General features: G+C 42.8%; 2 protein-coding genes across 2 annotated transcripts; one reads left to right on the forward strand and one right to left on the reverse strand.

The window, feature by feature from the left end:
• The first annotated feature begins 382 nt into the window (after positions 1–382).
• On the forward strand, positions 383–11,950 carry LOC135634271 (probable protein S-acyltransferase 23). Its single transcript, XM_065144630.1, has 14 exons — positions 383–807; positions 898–1,038; positions 2,937–3,049; positions 3,418–3,497; positions 5,020–5,183; positions 5,682–5,820; positions 5,911–6,010; positions 7,306–7,360; positions 9,748–9,825; positions 9,978–10,076; positions 10,249–10,327; positions 10,417–10,565; positions 11,215–11,408; positions 11,487–11,950. The coding sequence occupies exons 1-13, from the start codon at positions 544–546 to the stop codon at positions 11,404–11,406; spliced, it is 1,653 nt and encodes a 550-aa protein (XP_065000702.1). The 5' UTR covers positions 383–543; the 3' UTR covers positions 11,407–11,408; positions 11,487–11,950.
• Positions 11,951–16,929: 4,979 nt separating this feature from the next.
• On the reverse strand, positions 16,930–20,600 carry LOC135633602 (L-galactose dehydrogenase-like). The gene is made up of 5 exons (XM_065143258.1): positions 20,250–20,600; positions 19,936–20,164; positions 19,359–19,658; positions 17,999–18,127; positions 16,930–17,248 (listed from the first exon to the last, which is right to left on the reverse strand). The coding sequence occupies exons 1-5, from the start codon at positions 20,417–20,419 to the stop codon at positions 17,117–17,119; spliced, it is 960 nt and encodes a 319-aa protein (XP_064999330.1). The 5' UTR covers positions 20,420–20,600; the 3' UTR covers positions 16,930–17,116.
• Between the last annotated feature and the right edge of the window lie 755 nt (positions 20,601–21,355).

Consider the following 21,355-nt stretch of genomic DNA (forward strand, 5'->3'; position numbering starts at 1 on the left):
TATGCGGGGAGGTAGCTTTTGATTGTCTTCAACGGTCCTTATTAATTTCTTATTATTTTTATTTATGTTAGGAGACGATAGTAATGATATCTATATTAAAACATAAGTATATACCAAATAACTTTGATTTGTATTAATATTTGATGAAATTATAAAAATAAAAAAATATTTTTTGTACTGTTAAAACTACTGAAAATTCCATATTTAATTTCCTAGGCATGGAGATTTAATCAATAGCTCATAACAAAAATAGAAAACAACAATTTAATTTTCATTATTTGTAGTTTCAACATTACAAGTATATTAGGTTCTTAACACTCGTTATACGTTATGCCTGCAGACCACCGGAACGGAGGCGTCTTTCAATTTATTTTGACCCTCTGTTCATCTAGAAGCGGAAGCTGACCCAACCACTTCGCAGCTGACGATGGTCTTCTCTTCAATAAGGCGGCGATTCCTTCATCGTGTCGCCGACTGGAAATCGTCCAATATTCTTTGCTACGTCCTCGATCAATCCTTGATTGCCCTAGAAGCTGTCGGGAAATGACGGAGATCGAGCTCGTCGTCGACCCTAAACCCCAACAGAACGGCGACACCGGTCGGAACCCTAACGGAAGCCCCGGCGTTCCGATCGCCAACCCCATCGTCGACGTCTGCTCCGCCTCCGCCTATGGCGACCTGGAGAAACTCCGGGGCTTCGTGGAGAGGGACGGGCAGTCGGTTTCCAACCCGGACGGACATGGCTATTACGCCCTACAGTGGGCTGCGCTCAATAACTTTCCTGATGTCGCGCAGTACCTGATCGAGGTAGGCGATTCGGCGGCTAAGTTATGGTTTTTTACTGTTCTTGGATGGGTTGGATTGAAAATCTTGTTGTGACCTCTTTTATTTCCGAAGCATGGTGGAGATGTGAATGCCGCTGACCACAGGAGGCAGACTGCTCTGCATTGGGCTGCGGTACATGGGTCGATTCCTGTGGCAGATGTGTTGGTTCAGAGTGGAGCTCGGGTTGAGGCTGCCGACATTAATGGTTACCGGGTAACTCCCTATCTAGATGCCCATGAATATGTTTGTTAGGCGTTGGCTACCAACGTAGTGTCTTACTCACTCCTTGTTGAGTAACATGATCCGTCTCTGATTTATTTTGGATGATGTGGTTAGTTTGTTTTCATATAAGGATACAAGGGATTATAACTGGTTAAGCAAAGCATTTGATGTTGCAAGATTTTAGGAAAGCTGTCTTTGTCTCCAGATTAATACATTTTATGGTTTCTGTTTTGCAGTAGCTGTTGACTTTTGACCATGACTTTACATTTTTACTAATCAAACATTTTGATTGGCTTATTGAATCCACGGTTCCAATGCGGAATAGCAAACTTAAGTCATTATATTTGTCAAAGCTCCATGGTGGGAAAAGATCAATGCAGTCAATCCCAAATAATAAAAACATTTTGACTTTCTGATGTTGTTTTTTTTGTCTTGTTGATTTTAGGTCTATCAAAACCTTTGAATACACTGAAGCTCAAGCATGCATGAACCTTCCAAACTCCTTTTGTTCAGTTTTTGGGTCATGTAGTTCATGGAACTTTGACTAGCTGGTAGTTTAGCTTGTATGGTTGGAAGTTGGAACTATTCCTCTGATGCCTGGTATCAACCCATTGCATTTCATTGCTAGACCAAATCTCATATATAGTCCCATAATAGGAGTTATTGTGCCTTATAATCTAGATGGGCAATTAACTTCGGGAGATATTTTTTACTTTTCATGTATATCGTTGGTTATGAATATAACAAAGTTAGTTCAAATATTAGATAATTACCTATTCTATATCCTTTTCCCTAAAGTTAATACAAATCTAACAACAACAAACATAGACATGGGGCATACACAGACACAGACACAAACACTACATTTATATCTATTTCTATTATTGTAGGATAATGGGTGATATTTTTGTAACGTATAGTTTGAAAATTTTGATATTTGTTTATTGTGTCCTATTCTGTGATGTTATTTGGTAATGTAATACAATGGTGAGGATAAAGATTCTTTTCAAAGTTGGCCTTGGATTGGATCTCTTCTTATAGAATAATAGATGTCATGACTCATGACTATGGGATAGAATAAAAGATTTCACGACTTGTGGAATTGAAACTCTTGAATCATGGATGCCCAATCTCCGAAACACCCTTTGCATGTCCTCCCATCTTGCACATGCCTCTCTCTTGGTGGAGATTGGGTTGTACAGTGGAGATTTAGGCCGTAGTGTTGGTGACGGTTTAACTTTCAGTGTCTGGTTGCCAAGAGGTCTGACGCCGCTTTCTTATCCCCTTCTTTGGCTGTGAGTGTTGTATGCAACTGCTTCTCCTCTCTCCTCTTCCTCTTTGCATGCTCTCCGACATAGGGTGGTTGCGCTGGACTTGCACTGGACATGTATACATGAATATGTCTCCAATGTGAACTCAACAGTCAACATGTCATGTCATGTCGTGCTTTGTATGCTTATTAGATACAAATGATTGTATTTTGTTTGATGAAAGATATCCTGTATATATGGAAGTACATATACATATGCATGTCCATATACATAATACATATACATGTACGTTTGCATATCTCTTGGTGATTCCAACCTTTATTTTTCTGTGCCCTATCACTTGAACTGCTCCATGCTATCACCACCTTAGATTGTTTGATGGAAAAATCATGTAAATTATCCATATCTGCACCTTTTTCTGCCTGTTCAATCAGATTTCTTAGTCTGTTCATTGGCTCAATTTCTGCACTGAGATTTCTTGTTAGTTTTGTAATTTAAAGCTATTATTTCAAAACTTTCTTTCAGTTCTTCAAGAGTCAGGGCATGTAAATAGCCGTTATCATTTGTTCTTTGCATTACATTGACCACATCTTTATTTGTGGGTACCTTTGCGATCAGGCAGTTCATGTTGCAGCACAGTATGGACAAACATCATTCTTAAATCATATTATTGTGACGTGTGGTGCAGACTATGACGCACCAGATAATGATGGAAGGAGCCCACTTCATTGGTATGTAGTGATCTTGACATTATTATCCTATGTTTTTGTTATTAAGTTGCTTATGTAAAATATTTTTACTGTCTAGATCTCATATTTATGACAGTAGGCTTAGGAATGTAGGCAGGCTTGCTAGACTTTGCTGATTGGTACTATGTTTACAATTGAATTGAATAAGAACAAAACTTGCACTTCACCTTTGAATTTGGTTCTAATCTGTCATTTTGACCAATAAATGAACAAAACTTATACTTCACCTTTTATCCTAATGTATTTTTAAAGAAAAAGGCATGACTAGAATTTTATTATGGCATTTTTATCTAATTTAAACTTCTGTGTATGGCTTACTACTAATCTTCAAAATCTAATACACCACTCAGGGCTGCTTATAAGGGATATGCTGACACCATCAGGCTACTTCTCTTCAGGGATGCATACCAAGGGAGGCAAGATGAAAAAGGTACCTCCTCAGGGCTTTCACTTGAGTTTTCATTGTAGTACTGGTCATTTGCACGCATGAAATCGTAAAGAATATAAGAAATTCAGTAAATAAGTTTCTGATGACCTTTCTCTTGCTGTTGTGCCAATATACTTTTTGGATGTAATAATTGATGGATAGAAAATATTCTTTTGTAGCTTGTTACACTAGTTGCTTTGCGAGTAGCACTCAGAAACATATACTGCAATTTACAGTATTATATGCTGGGAATTTTTTTTGCAACTTCTTTAAAGCCTACAATAGGTTAGTTGACTTAGATGTAAATATTTAAATAAGCTTGAAGCTTCTTAAATTTGAGTGTGAGACATGGCAATTGTAATGCATAAAGACCATGTCTAACATATGTTTCGATCTTGTTTATCAATATTTTTCCCATGACTTTCTTATTTTATTTCATTTTTTGACAAAAAAACCTTTTTTATAAATCCCTATACACTAGGCACTAAAACAAAAAGAAGTCACGATATCCTAACTAATTGTGGTGCCACATGAATGTTCCCTCAAACACACACATATAAAACCCCAATCCAATCATAGGTCAGACAAAAAACAGTCAAATCTCTTTTTTTCTTTGGTCTTCCTTTTTCTCTCGCTTTACTAATCTTAATCATCTCAGCTCATCTCATCTAAACAGGACATCTATAGGCTTTCTCTCGCACTAAAATTCAACATGTTAAAACACTCCATAGTATTCTAAAATTTGGTGTTTATTGGTCAAATTTGTTATTGCCTCCTTAGAAATCTATTGCAATTAGTTTCTCTTAGCTTGATTAGAGAATCTGTGCTCAAGTCCAAGTCTCTTGTGTTTTTATATTTACTGGTCCCCAGCTTGTCATTAACAATTCTCAATTTAAAAGTTTTGATTTGATCAAACTAACATCTGAATTGAAAATCTGGAATACATCTTTTCTTCAAAGATATATTTTATTATCTTTTTTTACATTAGACATTATCAAACAATGCAACTGATTAGAATCTATTAATGCAGTTATGTAACATCTCAAGCATTATTGATTTTTCAATATGTGGCTAAAGGATTTGTATGATTACTTTTGCCACTCCACATGATTCTCATAGAGAATTATCTAGTCTGAAGTGGCTACATTTCCACATTGATATACTTGTGTTACATTTTCAAACATGATGTTTTCAACTCTGAAAGAAAGTGCAATTTGGTAGATTCCTTTTGGATATTGTTTAACATGCTCGTTTATTGACCAAGGTTAAACCTTGGTATAATGATAAGGTTACCCTTCTCTAACCAAGTGACCAGGGGTCATGAAAACAACCTATTTACTTACAGTGGCAAGACTGCTTGCGTTGACTGGTCCACATTGGTGAGAACCTTGTGCATTGGGTTTGCACCCTTTTTATATTGTTTATTGACTATTTAATCAGCTTTTCGCATGCAATTGAATTGGCCATTCCATATACATTTATATAATGCCATTGAAGTATAATTAAATTACTGATTGTGCTACAGGTTGCACACCTTTGCATTGGGCTGCATTAAGTGGCAATGTGGAGGCATGCACTGTGCTTGTGCATGCCGGCAATAAGAGTGAACTGCAGGTGAAGGATAAAAGTGGGTTTACTCCTGCTGAGCTTGCAGCTAACAGAGGCCATCGGCATGTGGCTTATGTTCTTGTATGTTACTCTCAAAAGGCTATTTTCTTCATTGTATTTATTCATAATATTTATCAATTTACCATTTGAAATAAAGCTATTTATTATTAAAGTTATTGGATAAAGTTGAGGATCATCTGTTGCTGCCATTATCACATTCCTTTCACATCATTATTCTTTTCCATTTATATGATTATGGAAATATATTATGGTTGTGCTTGGCATTTGCACCCAAAGCACCTGCGTAAACGCAACAAAACATGCGTGTTGGGGTGATATATGCATTTGAGTTGGTTGAAATTGGCTTAGTTACTATCATAATTATATCTTTTATATGGCATTTCAAAATATTATATGTGCGATTGGCAATATTTTTCCTGTGTGTACTTAATCATACCAATCATGCGTTGTTGTGCTGATTTCATTAGGAAATTGAATATTGGTTCTATTTAGTCTGGTATATGTAATCCATAGACATTATGAATGTTACTTATGCTTAGTCTACTGTGATTTTTGTAGTCCAATGCAGCAAAGATTAATGGCAGTTTGTGTGAAGACAAAATTTGTGCTGGAACGATTGGGACGACTGGATATGCTCCTATTCTTCTGTTTGTCATTATTATTCTAACCGTTCTATTCATCAATTCTGTTCTTCTAGGTGGGTTCTGCTTTTGCTAGGAGCTACTGATTGGCAACTCATTCACGTCATGCTTGCAAATCTGTTTTTTAATTGGCTTTCTATTTGTAGGACCTAGTTTTCCGAAGGTCACTGCAGTTGTTGGGCTCTGGGGTTGGACTGGTGTTTCTTTTGCAGTTGTTTCACTGATAATGTTTTATAGATGCAGCAGGTAACTTTTTATGTTGGTATACACCTGATATTTTGTCACCTTGTCTTATTTACATGGTTGTATTCAAATGGACAATGAATATGCAGGGTCATAAAATAGGGAACTGTTGAATTCTCATATACCTGCCTCATATGCATACAATCACTCAGTGGAAGGTCTTATATTTTGACTTTCTTAAGTGCTAAAAAACTTTTCACTTTTCGGGGGTTTGTTAATTGCTTTTTATGTTGATCTAAACGTCCATTTTAACAAGTTTTTTTGGACCTTGTAATGGTTTTCTTAGGTGTAGTTTTTGACATTATGCTCATACATCAGTACATAATTTGGATAGCAAGTGAATCAAATCTGTGGCCAATGGGACCAAATTGATCTTCCTAATGGTTAGGGTGGGTACGAAGCTGTGGCATGTAAGGTATAGGTTTGGTCCCACTGGTCGATTATCTTTTAAAGGGATGAAACTTATTTGTTATAGTCTGACAAGTGGTTTTGTTTTTGAAAATATAATATTATGTTATATTTGCTCTTCTTCTGCACAATCATTGATTTTCCTCAGTATCCGTCTTCATTGAATGCAGTGGTTAAGGATTTGGAGTTGCAGTTCTGTTTTTCATTTTTCTGTACTTTAGAAGTGCTACTTCACTATTATCATACTTAAAAAAGTTAAAACAGTTTCAGTAATATATAGTTTAAGACTGTACTATTAGTACCTGTCCAAACCAGCAGAACAGACAAACGCCTTTTGTTCGTGCTATCAAAGACCTCCCATCTAGAGCCTTGATTCTTAGAATGCCTCTACTTTCATGTAAGTTGGGAGAAAACATTTGGCTCTACCTTCACTGGTATATGGAATCAAGAATAAGCTATAAACCAGTGTTTTATGTTTTAGATCAGGTAGGGGTGTCTAGGTTCTGGATCATGTGACTAAGAACATAAGTACATTAACTTCTTACTACTGAAGTTCACTAGCAAATGCTGTTCATTGTGTCACAACAAAAAGATGGCCGAGGTTTGTTGTGCTGATTGGCAAGTGTCAATATGCCCCTGTGAAACAAAGTGATAATCTCACATTGACCAATTTTCTTCTTGATAACAGTATATTCATCGGACACTCAGAAGAGACACTTGTTAGTCAGTCTACTTGCACAATATATATGCAACTCCTCTCTTTGATTGCCAATTATCCACTTATGCACTATACAGCAAAATCTTGATGCTAATGTGATGCATTGTCTAATTTTTCATGTGTTACATAATTTTTATGTTCAAACTGAATTCATTAAATTGAGTTTCTACAGCAAGGATCCAGGTTATATCAAACCAAATTCAGGGAAGGCTGCAACTCGTACAAGTGTAAGCATGAATCTGTCATCTCAGATCTTGTATTGCATATTTGATAACCAGTGAGTTTGTTGAATTACTTATGTAGGTTTCAGAACAAAAGACAACTAATAAAGAATATGTAAAAGCTTACAAAGTATCTTGTTTTCTTCCTTTTTAATACGGGACGATATAAATAGTGGAGTAGGATGCATAACCAATAAATTTTTGAGGCATGATTACCATCTTGATATTCATATTCCTATGTTTCTCTATGCTCATCTATCATTTAGCCTTTCATTTGACCAATAGCTATCTTTTGCATATTGCGGTGTTAAGTTAGCTTAAAAAGGCTTTGTACGGTCATACTCTAATAAAAGCAACCTAATGTGCATTTATATTGTTAATGACTAAAAAACATTGAAGTAGATGCTATAAATTTAATATATATTGTCTATTACTCTATTAAAATAAAACTATAGTTATATTATAATAAAAGTGACTTAAGGTGCATTTGTGCTGTTTAATGACACAAAATGTTAAAGTTTGCTTAAATCTCGGATTGGTGAGGTCCTCATGCATTGGTTTTGCCCTTTAGTCTATAATAATACAAGTGAGTCATTTCAATTATATGATACTATCATATATCCAATGGGTAACTGATTTTGTTGGAATTAATCATTTTTGTGGATATGCCATTGTAAATTAGACTTGTTTTCGTTTTGGCTTCTGGACTGGTAGTTTGAATTGGATGGTTGGTTTGGCTACATCCAAATTGAACTTGAACCATTTTTTTTTTACTTTGTGGAAGCAATCATAAGCTCACGGTATTTGAGTACACAAGGCTTACTATAATTTTCATGATCCGGGCCTGATGGGCTAACTAGCCTATTAATTTTGTTTGACCTAAACCACTGGTCAAAATGTCCAAGCTGAAATTGATAGTAGTATACTCATCAGACCTTTATAAGTCAATCTTAATCTTACCTACTTTTGATGTGGGACTAATCGAGGTGTTACAATTTCCCCGACTCAAGGGCTTGACGTCCTCGTTAAGGCTCAACATAGCCTAGATCAAACCCTAATATGGTGCATGTGAGGCGTAGCCCAGTGGTAGCTCCACACCGTGATGAGTCATCTGACTTCATCCACAGGTAGTTCTTTCATACTCGAGCCCCCTTATTATGCCTAAATACTAGGTCAGCTCTGATACTAAATGTCACAATCTGAGCCTGATGGGGCAACTGACCTATCAACTTCGTTTGGCTCAAACCATTGGTCAAAATACTTAAGCTGAAGTTGACAGTAGTTCACCAATCAAATCCTTATAAGCAAGGATTGAAATATCGTACCGTACCGGAGTTTCGACATTTGCTCATATATATATATATTTTTTTTATATATAAAAGATTTTTTATATATATAAATATTTTTATAAAAGGCGATGTCGTGTCCTCGTCATATTTTATAATATATATATATATATATATATATATATATATATATATATATATATATCGCTCGATAACGAGCGGTTCGTGTATCGGTCTGTTGACGGACCGGTACGTACCGCCCATACCGGGCGGTATTATTCGAAATTGAAGACATTGCTTATAAGTTAATTTTAATCTTGTCCACTTTCGATGTGGAACTAATCAGGTGTGTTACAATCTTCCTTACTCAAGGGCTTGACGTTCTTGTCCTGCATCGGAAGTGGGCAAGACTAAGATTGACTTATAAGGGTCTGATGAGTGTACTATTATCAACTTCAATTTAGGTATTTTGACCGGTGGTTTATGTTAAACAAAGTTGATAGGTCAGTTAGCTCATTAGGCCTGGATCGTGACGTTTGGTATCATAGTATTTGGGCATGGTGAGGGGGCTCGAGTAGGAAAGGGCTACCCGTGGATGGAATCAGAGGATTCGTCACGACATGGAGCCATCGCTGGGCTACGCCTCACATGCACCATGCTAGGGTTTGATTTGGGCTATGTTGGGTCTTGACGATGATATGAAGCTCTTGAGTGAGGAAAACTGTAACACCTTGATTAGTCCCACATCAGAAGTGGGCAATACTATGATTGGCTTATAAAGGTTTGATGAGTGTACTATTATCAACTTCAGCTTAAACATTTTGACCACTAGCTTAGGTCAAATGAAGTTGATGAGCTAGTTAGCCCATCAGGCTTGGGTTGTGACAATAATAAAGAGAAAAAAAAAAGACCAATAGACATTGAGTCATGTGAGTTGGTTGCATTAGTAATTGGTGATCTTTGTCTTATAGGTGATTTCTCTACATGTTTCAATGTCAGTTGGCACCACTTTGTCTTAATCGAATCCACTTGTTATGGAGTTACATTTTTCTTTGATCTTGGTTTAACTTCTGTAATTTTAATTTCTGCAATTGGAATATCCAATAGGATCCTCTGCTGGACATTGATATCAGCAACTCATCCATTTGGAAAGGCAATTGGTCTCAACTCTGCGCTACATGCAAGGTAGTTTCTGCTATGTGGTGCTTTTTTCCCTTTTCTAGCAGTGATGCCAAATTCATGAGCAGCCAGTATTTTGTTCTCAGGGACATTAGCATTTTGTTATTTTTTTTGTTTGACATATATTGGAGAAATCTGATTCTTGTTCTTGTCATCAGATAATTCGACCTGTACGATCTAAACACTGTCCATATTGCAAGCACTGTGTGGAGCAATTTGACCATCATTGTCCCTGGATATCTAATTGTGTTGGGAAGGTGAGAATTGAGACTGTACTCAAGCATATAGTAATAAAAACACGGATTGTGGTTTAGACTTTAGAGTACATGACATGAACAAGCATGTTGTCGATCTGGTTCAGATGTTTTGGCCTGCAGGTTTTCCTTTTCTGATTGGCTTTATGATTTGAATTTTCTTTTTGTTTTGCAGAAAAATAGATGGGACTTTTTTGTTTTTGTTTGTATGGGAACATTAACAGCATTTATTGGTGCTGTCACTGCAGTTCACAGTGAGTGCTATGATAAGGGAAAAACCCTTTTTTTTATAATTAAGTTGGCATGTCCAGATAAAGCTTAAACTAACATTGTTGCATAACAGGGTTGTGGACATGGTCACCTATAATTCCGTCGTCCGAGAAATGGATTCATCTTGTAGTGGTGGAACATCCTGGTGCTATACTATTTTTGGGCATGGATGCTATTTTACTATCAGGAGTTTTGACTTTGGCAGTGGTACAGGCATCGCAGGTAATGGTTTGGTTTCATTGATTTCTTGTACAATTTTGGAATCATGAGTTGGCTGCAACCAACTTGGCATTGGTACAACTAAATGATATATGGTGATAAGTGCTGATTAAAACTTGTCTTGTGTTTTATTATAATGAACTTCTTGTAGATTTTAAAAACAGAAACATGCTTTTGAGGCCAAGGAATTGAATATAGAGTACTGGTCCATGCCGAGAGCCAGTTGTTTGATACAGTACATGGTGGTATGGATGGTATACCAGCTGGTACCTATTGGAAAAATGGAAGTAAAAGAAAAAAGCAAAGTCAATGATGAATAGACAAAAGAAACTAGTAGACTAACCTCTTATGACTAAAAGTCAAATGCCAGAATAGGAATGGTTGACTGAAATCATTTCTAATGTAGCACAAGTCCCAGGGTAGAGAACCTTGTGATTTGCAATATCATTTTTTTGTTTACTATGGATATCGAGCCACCATAGTTTTCCATAAAACCAAAATACATCAACAAATCAGTTGATGATTGGCATACCCTTTCTCTGCAATCATGGACGTCTACATCTTATCATGATTTGTTTGGAAGTCAGACAATTTTACATGAATGGGAGTAGTTTGTACACCCTTTAAACTGATATCCTTGTCTTTTATGCAGATAGCACGAAATATTACCACGAATGAGATGGCAAATGCTGCTCGTTACTCGTACCTTCGAGGACCAGATGGACGGTTCCGCAATCCTTACAATCATGGTTGTCGTAAGAACTGCACGGATTTCTTTATTCATGGATACATTAATGATGATGAAGTAGCTTGGCCCTCACTCCAAGAAGCTCAAATTGCTTAGAGGTAGCTGCTTTCTTTTTGCCTTCCTTGTCATCCGATGAGTCCTATCTGATTAGTTTCTACAATTGCTTGATGCCAAAGGCTGGGCTTGCTTGACGAGCAGACGGCACATATATGACTGATGTGTGAGTCTGTACTCTGTACGATAGGTTCCATGGAAAGTCGAGCAATGAATTAAACAGATCCAGTGTTTCTTGTAATAGGGGAGAAGAAGCTCATCGCAACCCATTCTCAGTGGAAATTGTTGATGTTATTGAATGTGCAAATGTAAATTAACAAAAGATAGTCTTGCTGGCTTTATGTATTATTGGTAAAGCAACATTAAAATTGTATGGTTTATTGAGTGTCAATGTAAGGATGCAGCTATTTCTGTGCCTCGGCAGAATCTACACCTTCCAAGATGGTCATTTGTTCATCTACGCTAACGAGTGATTTCTCATGTAAAGTTCCATAAGGTTATGCTTTGCTACTACTGTATTCCCAGAAACCTTCTTGAAATATCTGTTTGTTCCATGAATATTATTCAATCAAAATCTGTTTCATCACATGGTTTCATTTATTTCTGATATTTCACAGGTAAACAAACAATAATTTTCCTATCGGTTTTTTTTCCTTGGCAACAAGTGTTATCGTGAATGTATAATTGTAACATTTCATTAAATTCCTATCGGGCTATAGCATTTTCTTCCAAAGCTCATGATATGCAATTTCAAATGGTATCGGTACACAAATCGTTCACTACGGTCAATTTGATCGTTGTGCTCTTCCCTATTTCTTGTAGTATTTAAACCCCTTCTTCTCTTCTATTTCATTCCATTATATTTTCATACTCTTTTAAATTATTTTAAACTCGTTTTTTCTTATATTTGTGTTCTTCTAAACTTTACAAAACAACGATTTGTGAATCAAGGTTATTTTGGAAAGATTAGTAAAGATTAGTATATTTACATAAAGACAATTCGTAATGAACTAAAATACGAACCTTGCATAAGATATTCTTCAAAATCCGAAAAAGATATGTGATACTTGATGCGGGGGGCATCTGTTTAAGCCGTTGCGGCTCGGTTCGGGGGTCCGGATGTTGGGGATCTCGGGTGGTGTCCTTCGAAGTCTCTCGTGGCCTGTCTCGATGGTCCGGTCGGGACGTCGCGTCGGGGGGAGTGCGTCGTCGCAGCGCCAGGAAGAGTCGACCCCGTCTCACATTTGCACACAGGTCGGGCCGGGAGCTCGGTCCGACCCCTCCGACGATCAAGTCAGTGATGTGGAGGGGGTTTAGGAGGAGGGAATGCCTCCATACAAGTGTTGTGTGTGAGTTCGTCCTCCCCCGTTCGTATAGAACTCTGGGGTATTTATAGATGAGTTTGATGTTACCTAATGTGGCTGTCTGCAGGAGCAGGACCGTACCTCCGATGGCGTCTGACATTGCCACTGGGGTTGCGTGGAGAACTGGCTGCCGCAGGGTATAGGCGAGCCTCGGTCGACGTCCTCCTCTGCCTCGGCCGAGCGCGCGGGGTCAAACGGTGGAGCCGTTGATTGGGAGCGGGTGACGCTGGCGCATGTCAAGTCGACGTTAATGGCCATTTCCTCGGGCAGTGTGTCATCCAGGCGTGGCTGACGTCATGGTGTGTCACATCGCCATTTTTACCCTTATCATATCCCCCCCCGAAAGGAGCTATGCGTCAGTTGTTGTACGAGGGGAGACCGATGCATGGCTTCTGTCTTCAGGCGGGCGGGCCGCGCGGATGCGGTCTTGGGGAACATGGAGCCGAGGAGCACGACGCAGGCGGGTTGGCCGCGCAGGTGTGTCTCGGGAGGGCACAGAGCCGAAGGGCCGAGGAGCACGACGCAAGCGGGCTGGCCGCGCAGGTGTGTCTCGGGAACATGGAGCCGAGGAGCATGACGCAGGCGGGCTGGCCGCACAGGTGTGTCTCGGGAGGCATGGACCGAGGAGCACGACGCAGGCGAGCAGGCCGCGCAGGTGTGTCCCGGGAACATGGAGCCGAGGAGCACGACGCAGGCGGGCTGGCCGCGCAGGTGTGTCTCGGGAGGGCACAAAGCCGAGAAGCACGACGCTGGCGGGCAGGCCGCACAGGTGTGCCTCGGGAGGCATGGACCGAGGAGCACGACGCAGGCGGGCAGGCCGCGCAGGTGTGTCTCGAGAGGCATGGACCGAGGAGCACGACGCAGGCGGGCAGGTCGAGCAGGTGTGTCCCGGGAACATGGATCCGAGGAGCACGACACAGGCGGGCTGGCCGCACAAGCGTGTCTCGGGGAACATGGAGCTGAGGAGCTGAGGAGCTGAGGAGCCGAGGAGCACGATGCAGGCAGGCAGGCCGCACAGGTGTGTCTCGGGAGGGCACAGAGCCGAAGGGCCGAGGAGCACGACGCAAGCGGGCTAACCGCGCAGGTGTGTCTCGGGAACATGGAGCCGAGGAGCATGACGCAAGCGGGCTGGCCGCGTAGGTGTGTCTCGGGAGGCATGAACCGAGGAGCACGACGTAGGCGGGCAGGCCGCGCAGGTGTGTCCCGGGAACATGGAGCCGAGGAGCACAATGCAGGCGGGCTGGCCGCGCAGGTGTGTCTCGGGAGGGCACAAAGCCGAGGAGCACGACGCTGACGGGCAGGCCGCGCAGGTGTGTCTCGGGAGGCATGGACCGAGGAGCACGACGCAGGCGGGCAGGCCGCGCAGGTGTGTCTCGGGAGGCATGGACCGAGGAGCACGACGCAGGCGGGCAGGCCGCGCAGGTGTGTCCCGGGAACATGGAGTCAAGGAGCACGACGCAGGCGGGCTGGCCGCGCAGGCGTGTCTCGAGGAGTATGGAGCCGAGAGGCACGACGCAGGCGGGCTGGCGACGCTGGTGTGTCTCGGGAACATGGAGCCAAGGAGCACGACGCAGGCGGGCTGGCCGCGCAGGTGTCTCTCGGGGATGATGGGGGCGAGGAGCACAACGCAGGCCGCGCATGTGTGGTCTCGGGCATCATGCTGCCGAGGAGCACGACGCAGGCGAGCAGACCGCGTAGGCATGGTTGCGAGGGCCATGCGACCGAGTAGCACGACGCAGGCGGGCAGGACGTGCGGACGTGGTCTCGGGCACCATGCGTTCGAGTAGCACGACATAGGCGGTCAGGCGCCGCCGAAGTGGATCTCGGTAGTGTTTGGCCGAGGTGCTCGGCGCAGGCAGGCTGCGACCGAGGGGCACCGCTCAAGCGCGCAGGCCGCGCTGAGGTGGACTCGGGTTGTCTACGACCGAGCCGTGCGAATGCAAAAAAGAGGGGGTTAGGCCGAAGCTAACCGTGAGCCAAGAGGCGGTCAGGTAAACATGGAGCCTTCGCTTGGAAGAGACTGAGGCAGGGGCTAGATTCCTTGCACGAGGATTACACCGGATAGCAACCGTGGGTGCTTGACTGTTGCTACGGGGCCCGTCGCCCAGAGTCACTCCTCTTCCTTGCGGTCACCCAAGCTTCCGCCGCGATGTACCGGTTAGCTCGCTGGAGCATATCTGGTACTGTGGTGGGGGGTCGTTCTACGAGGGACCAGCAGAATCTGGAAGGTCGTAAGCCTACCATGAACGCTTGCACTAAAAGAGAGGGGTGAGTGTCCGATAAGCTCCGAATTTGCGTGACAAAGCGGTCCACGAAATGTGAGAGGGGCTCGTCTTCTCTTTGTTTGAGTCCGAGGAGCAGTGCTGCGGAGGCCTTTGGCCGGGCATGGGCTACGAAGTGGAGCTCGAAGTCCTTGGCGAATTGGCCGAAGGAAGTGATCGTTCCGGTCTTTAGGCCGCTGTACCATGTGCGGGCCGGACCCCTCAGGGTCGTGGGAAACACCCTGCACATTAAAGCGTCAGACGTTCCGTACAGTGCCAATTGGGCATGGAAAGCGGCGACATGGTCCGCTGGGTCAGTGGAGCCATCGTATGCGTCCAAAGAAGGGAGCTGGAAGTTCGGGGGAACCGCGTGATCTCGTATCTCTGGTGCGAACGGAGATCCTCGGCATGCGTCCATCCCGAACTCTCCCTCTGAGTTGCGAAACTCCTTCTCTAGTTCGTCGAGCTGCTGACTAAGAAAGCGTAGCTGGGCTCGCAGGGAGTCCGTTGACTCCGGAGATAATACTTCGGGCTCTGGGGGGCTACTCGGGTCTGCCATTGCTGGATCCCCGAGTGGGGTCGGTCGGACCCGAGGCGAAGCGGGAGGCTCCGGAGGCGTCACGTGGGCCCAGGCGGGCGACTCTTGTTGCCGTAGCGGCTGAGTCATAAGTGGGGGTGTCGGTTGGGAGACGAGCGAGATGATGGTTTGCACCATATCCATCAGAGCTCGGACTTGACGAGCGAGGTCGTGAAAGGCCTCGGATGACACCGGCGAGGGGACGCTCGGAGCGCCCTCGGGCGAAAGCAGATCCGGGTTGTCGAATGAACGCCAGTAGCGTTCCGAGGTCGTTGGGAGGTCGTCAGCCCGCGGCCCGTCACGCAAGGGACGCACGACCTGCGCCCCTGCTAGGAACGATCCCTCGGCAGGGAGTTCATCGGGATCAGTATGAGGATCCCTCGACATTCAGGGCCCTCCTTCTAGCGCCAAAATGATGTGGGGGGCATCTGTTTAAGCCATGGCCTCGGGGTCGTCGCGGCTCGGTTCAAGGGTCCGGATGTTGGGGATCTCGGGTGGTGTCCTTTGAAGTCTCCCGTGGCCTGTCTCGATGGTCCGGTCGGGACGTCGCGTCGAGGGGAGTGCGTCGTCGCAGCGCCGGGAAGAGTCGACCCCGTCTCGCACCTGCACACAGGTCGGGCCGGGAGCTCGGCCCGACCCCTCCGACGATCAAGTCAGTGATGTGGAGGAGGTTTAGGAGGAGGGAATGCCTCCATACAAGTGTTGTGAGTGAGTTCGTCCTCCCCCGTTCGTATAGAACTCTGGGGTATTTATAGATGAGTTTGATGTTACCTAATGTGGCTGCCTGCAGGAGCAGGACTGTACCTCCGATGGCGTTTGACATTGCCACTGGGGTTGCGTGGAGAACTGGCTGCCGCAGGGTATAGGCGAGCCTCGGTCGACATCCTCCTCTGCCTCGGCCGAGCGCGCGAGGTCAGACGATGGAGCCGTTGACTGGGAGCGGGTGATGCTGGTGCATGTCAAGTCGACGTTAATGCCCATTTCCTCAGGCAGTGTGTCATCCAGGCGTGGCTGACGTCATGGTGTGTCACATCACCATTTTTACCCTTATCAATACTATTCTTACCTAATTTACATTGATTTTGTTAAACTTATGCTATTACTATATTTATTTCTAACTTAAAAACCATATCCTAACTTTTTTTTATTTTCAGATATTTTCGAATGTATCGCTCAGTACGCCCTGATGTACCGCTCGATACATGACACCATACCGTACCGAGCCAACCTCGAAACACTGGTATGGTACGATATGATATTGCATACATTGAACTCATTATTAATCAAAATTTGCTAATCAAAGTGTTATCCTATATTCAAAAGAATCGATTACTGATCCTCCAAGGAGGAGTTGGTTTTAGTGTTCAACACAGTAACTAATAAAAACATTATCAGCAAATATTACAACTTTATGGGCCGTTTCTTTGTTTTTATTGTCAAACATTCAGAAAACAAAGTCGATTAGAATCAATTTTATTCTTATAAATGCTTTTTTGGGAACTCTATTAGTCGACGTTTTCCCCTTCTATCATGATCTTTTCATCGAGGGTTTAACCTTGCTGGATGCCGCTTGGCCATGTCTGGGTTTTGACAGGCTCTAAAATAGATTCAACCTCATGTAGAAGATCCTCGTCGATTCCCAAACTCGATAATTCTAGTGCAGCAGCAACATTTTCCTCGACCTACAAAAATAAATGAAAACTGTTAGTTTTGTAGTCAATCCATGAGCAATTCTCATGCAGCCATACAACAGGCGATACAAGAAAAAACATCATCGTTTGGTGTCCATCTCTTGGCATATCTTAATATCCAAGTTTGCTTTAGATCTCAAGGATCCACCTGGACTTGGTGCACCACCATATATTAGCCTTTTAAATTGAATGTGTGTTCCCGGATACTGGAATTCACATCAATTTGAACTTTCCACCTCTTATCAAATCGACTGTTCTAGGACTTTCATACCGGCAGCAGCAGAACTTGCACATACCCTTAATCAATCACTTATTTTCCACACAAAATGCTCAAATTAGGATAAGATTATGGAGATTTCAAAAGGACAAGCCTGAAACTTTCATCCCCTCTGGACCAAGGATATATCCTCATTTGCCCATGAAATACCTCTTCTCCTTGCACAATAGCAACACGACATTGCCGCCACCATTAGCTCAGATTTTGTGGGGCTTTAATTGCATTTACTTGTGGGTTTAAGTTTTGTTGTCCCCCTTGCTTGAATTGTTAAAGTTTTGTCAATCATCCAATCCAAATTTTATGTAACCAAAAGCCATTATCTGATCCAGTATTAGTCATTCACAAACGGTCTCATGGTTCTTATGATCAATGGTAGGCATGTTATTCTATTAGCTTGCCCATGAATCCAAACTCATCCTTGACTACTAATGATATAGCAGAAAATGCAAAGAAGAATGCGGTACCTGCTTGGGAGAGTTCATACCAACCAGCACAGTAGAAATTTCCTTATTCATCAAGCTGTACTGTAGAGCTATCTTAGAAATGTTCTTCCCCTTTTTCTTACAATGAGCAACTGCAGCTCTGCAGGCAGACTAAAAATGCAAAAAATTGTTATGAGGCTCAAAAAAGCTCATGCCAACCTATGTTGGTAAGCACAACAATCATTAATTGCAAATATAGAACTCAATAAAAAGCTCAATATCTTTCTCCAATATTAAATACAAAAACTAGAATGTCTATACCGTCTAGAAAAAGAATTGCCCACTGATTCAAATCTTCACACAAAGGTTGGATATTGATATGGGAAAATGACACTTGGTAGACTGTCAACATCTTAGTAACAAATGACCAATACTTAAACAATATGCGGCCAACGTACCATATTAAAAGAGGACGCTTGAATCGATAAAGGAACCATTAAATGACTTTGACATGCATGATTTTGACGCACAATTAAACGCACAGCAATGTCTGGATAACTAAGGTTGCCACCTCAAATCTCCAACTCTGGTTCTCATGGACATTCTCACGGTCATAAGTTCTATTAATATTAACTCCTAGGTTATAATCTCTGCTCTATTCAATCCCTCTTTAGATTCAATATTAAATGAATCTTCCCTATTGCTAGCTTAAGCATTAGAAGGGTTTTGTAGGGTACGCCCCCGACATAGTCTTGCAGGGTTTCGGTACAAGGTCTATGTGATCTCATCCCTAATCAGCGTGCAACATTCTCGAGAAAGGGCTCCAAATCATCTTCCAGATTGGACAACCTGAATCTGTCGTAACAGGCAACGATGAATCATTTGAAATCTTATTATTCTGAATCTTATGGATTGCAGTGCCATAAGTAGGATTTTCTGAATGTCTAATTAGACATTGACTTTCAACCATAGAACACAAAACCAGTCAGTTCATTAGTGGTTTGGTTGGTACTCTTACTGGATTGCTGAAAGGAAACGAACCACGCCCATTTCAGGCGACTTAAAATACTGGTTCCGGACACCTCTGCGAGAATGCTAGCAAAATGCAACATCCTTCCACACTAAATTATTGTTGATTCGGTTAAATTGGTTTGCAAGATAGCACTGTGGTAAAAATTGGTTTAGAAGAAAGCACTAAAGTTGAATTGGTCCACAAGAAATTGTTACGGTTAAACTGGTCTACAAGAAGGTGCTACTATACTCATCACTAAAAGATCAAAGATTATGATGTTCCTACCACACTGAATTGTATTATAAGATACTTAGCTTGCTAGACTTCAGACCACCACTTACAACATACAGAAAACCAATATAAACAAGAAAACCACAGGAGAAAGCACACCTTGAGTTCTGATGATGCAGGATGCCACTCTGGTGGACCGTTATCTGTGAGAAGGCCCATTGCAAGTGGCGAGGCACTGATCACTCCAACACCCTTGCTTTTCAAATATGGTAGCAAATCTAGCAAGGCTGAATCATTTATACTGTAATGACAATATGAAAGAATAACATCAACTGAACCTGGTGGTACGCGATCTAGAACATAAGTGAAAATCCCCAAAGGCAGACCGGTTATTCCGATAAATCTAGCCTTTCCTGCCGCTTTTATCTTTTGCAATGCAGGAATGGTCTCATTCACAATCTGTCAATTAAACCAAACCATTCACGTTTTCAGCATCAAACATCTACGAAATAAGAACCAACAATTAAGGCACAGTTCTGGTTGCAAATGAACAAATGCGACGGCAAGGCATGTATCCTAAGAATAAAATCCGGCCCTCGACTCAGAATGTGGACGAAAGACACAAATCGAGTAACTTGGCAACACAGAGATAGTATAGCTAATGAATTAATGGAGTAAAGTCGAGCCCTTTAGCCCATCAACAGAGAAAAAAAATCCAAGGTAAATAGAACAAGACCTGGTCGAGGGATCCAAACTCGATGTCATGGCAATGGAGGATGTCGACGTAATCCAACTTCAACCTGGCGAGGCTCTCGTCGATGCTCCTGGTCACCCTCTCCGCGCTGAAATCGAAGCCATCGATGTAGCGGCCGCACTTGGTGGATATGACGATATCTTCCCTAGGCACGTTCAATTCACGGAGGCAGTTTCCGAGCACAGTCTCCGACACCGTACCCCCATAATACCTAACAGAAAGGGAGAGATTGGGGGAGGATAAGAGAAAGGCGGCACCTTCCAGTAGTATACAAAGTGAGAGAAAGAGAGGCGAACGGGGAGGTGTCGAAGAAGTTGATGCCGAGTTGGAGGGCAAGGCGGACGGCGGCGAGGGCGTCAGCGTGAGAGACGTGGCCGAAGACGTTACCGAGGGGGGAGGCGCCGAAGCCGAGGCAACTGAGCTTGAGGCCGGTGTTCCCCAGCTCCCGCCGCTCCAATATCGCCATGGTCAACCGATCCCCTCCCGACGGTAGGGTTCCGAAGGGAAAGAGAGAGATCGCCGCCGCTGCTGCCGCTCTGCTTCTTTGTTACCCAATTGAATGCGAACCAAAAGGTGCGGCGGCGAGTGGGACGCGATGGCTGCAGGTGAACCCCCACAACAGCGGCATCACCTATTGGCTAATATTAGATTTGAAGGCTGGAATTATATATGTTAATACATATTCTATCTTATATATATTTTATATATATATATATATATATATATATATATATATATATGATGAGGATAATAATGGTGAGAAGACTCGGGCTGACGTCAGCTGTCCCAGATGACGCCTCACGCCTCGATCGACCGGACAACACCTGGTCAAACGGACCAGAATGTCGACCGAGGTACATTAATATCATACTCAGGCTCAGTCCTTCACACCACGCCGACACCAGTGTCAGACGCTACCAGCCTGCCCCTTGCAAGTGGGCACATCAGGAAACAGTAAGCTTCCCTATAAATACCCTCACATTCTAAACAGGAAGAAAGGAGGAACACACGTAAAAAAGACCTCTTCACTTCATCTGACTTGATCGTCGGGAGAGGAGGAGACAAATTAACCAACAAACCCCATTTACCATCCACTGACTTGATCGTCAGAGGGTCTTTGTGTAGGTGCGAAGCTGAAGGTCCCCATCGGACGCGCAGGCGAGGAGTTCTTGCCCGGAGGAAACGACGACCCTGTCCCGATCGGACCACCGTAATCGGCCGCCTCAGCAGTCTAGAAGAACGTCCTAGGGAGATCCCCGTCATCCGGACCCGAACCGCGCCTCGTCGACCCCGAGGCCACGACTCAAAATTGTTTACACCAATAATATATATATATATATATATATATATATATATATATATATATATATATATATTCATCTTATGGAAAACTGTGACAGAA

This window comes from Musa acuminata, chromosome BXJ3-3, assembly GCF_036884655.1.
Source record: "Musa acuminata AAA Group cultivar baxijiao chromosome BXJ3-3, Cavendish_Baxijiao_AAA, whole genome shotgun sequence".
NCBI lineage: Eukaryota > Viridiplantae > Streptophyta > Magnoliopsida > Zingiberales > Musaceae > Musa > Musa acuminata.

Excerpts from the sequence above, each read along its gene's own strand:
- LOC135634271 (XM_065144630.1), top strand. The coding sequence starts at position 544 with ATGACGGAGATCGAGCTCGTCGTCGACCCTAAACCCCAACAGAACGGC. Across the intron at positions 10,077-10,248 it reads TATCTAATTGTGTTGGGAAG|AAAAATAGATGGGACTTTTT; the intron begins GTGAGAATTGAG and ends TTTGTTTTGCAG. Across the intron at positions 10,566-11,214 it reads CAGTGGTACAGGCATCGCAG|ATAGCACGAAATATTACCAC; the intron begins GTAATGGTTTGG and ends TCTTTTATGCAG.
- LOC135633602 (XM_065143258.1), bottom strand. The coding sequence starts at position 20,419 with ATGGCGATATTGGAGCGGCGGGAGCTGGGGAACACCGGCCTCAAGCTC. Across the intron at positions 20,165-20,249 it reads AACTTCTTCGACACCTCCCC|GTATTATGGGGGTACGGTGT; the intron begins GTTCGCCTCTCT and ends CCTTTCTGTTAG. Across the intron at positions 19,659-19,935 it reads AGTTTGGATCCCTCGACCAG|ATTGTGAATGAGACCATTCC; the intron begins GTCTTGTTCTAT and ends TTTAATTGACAG.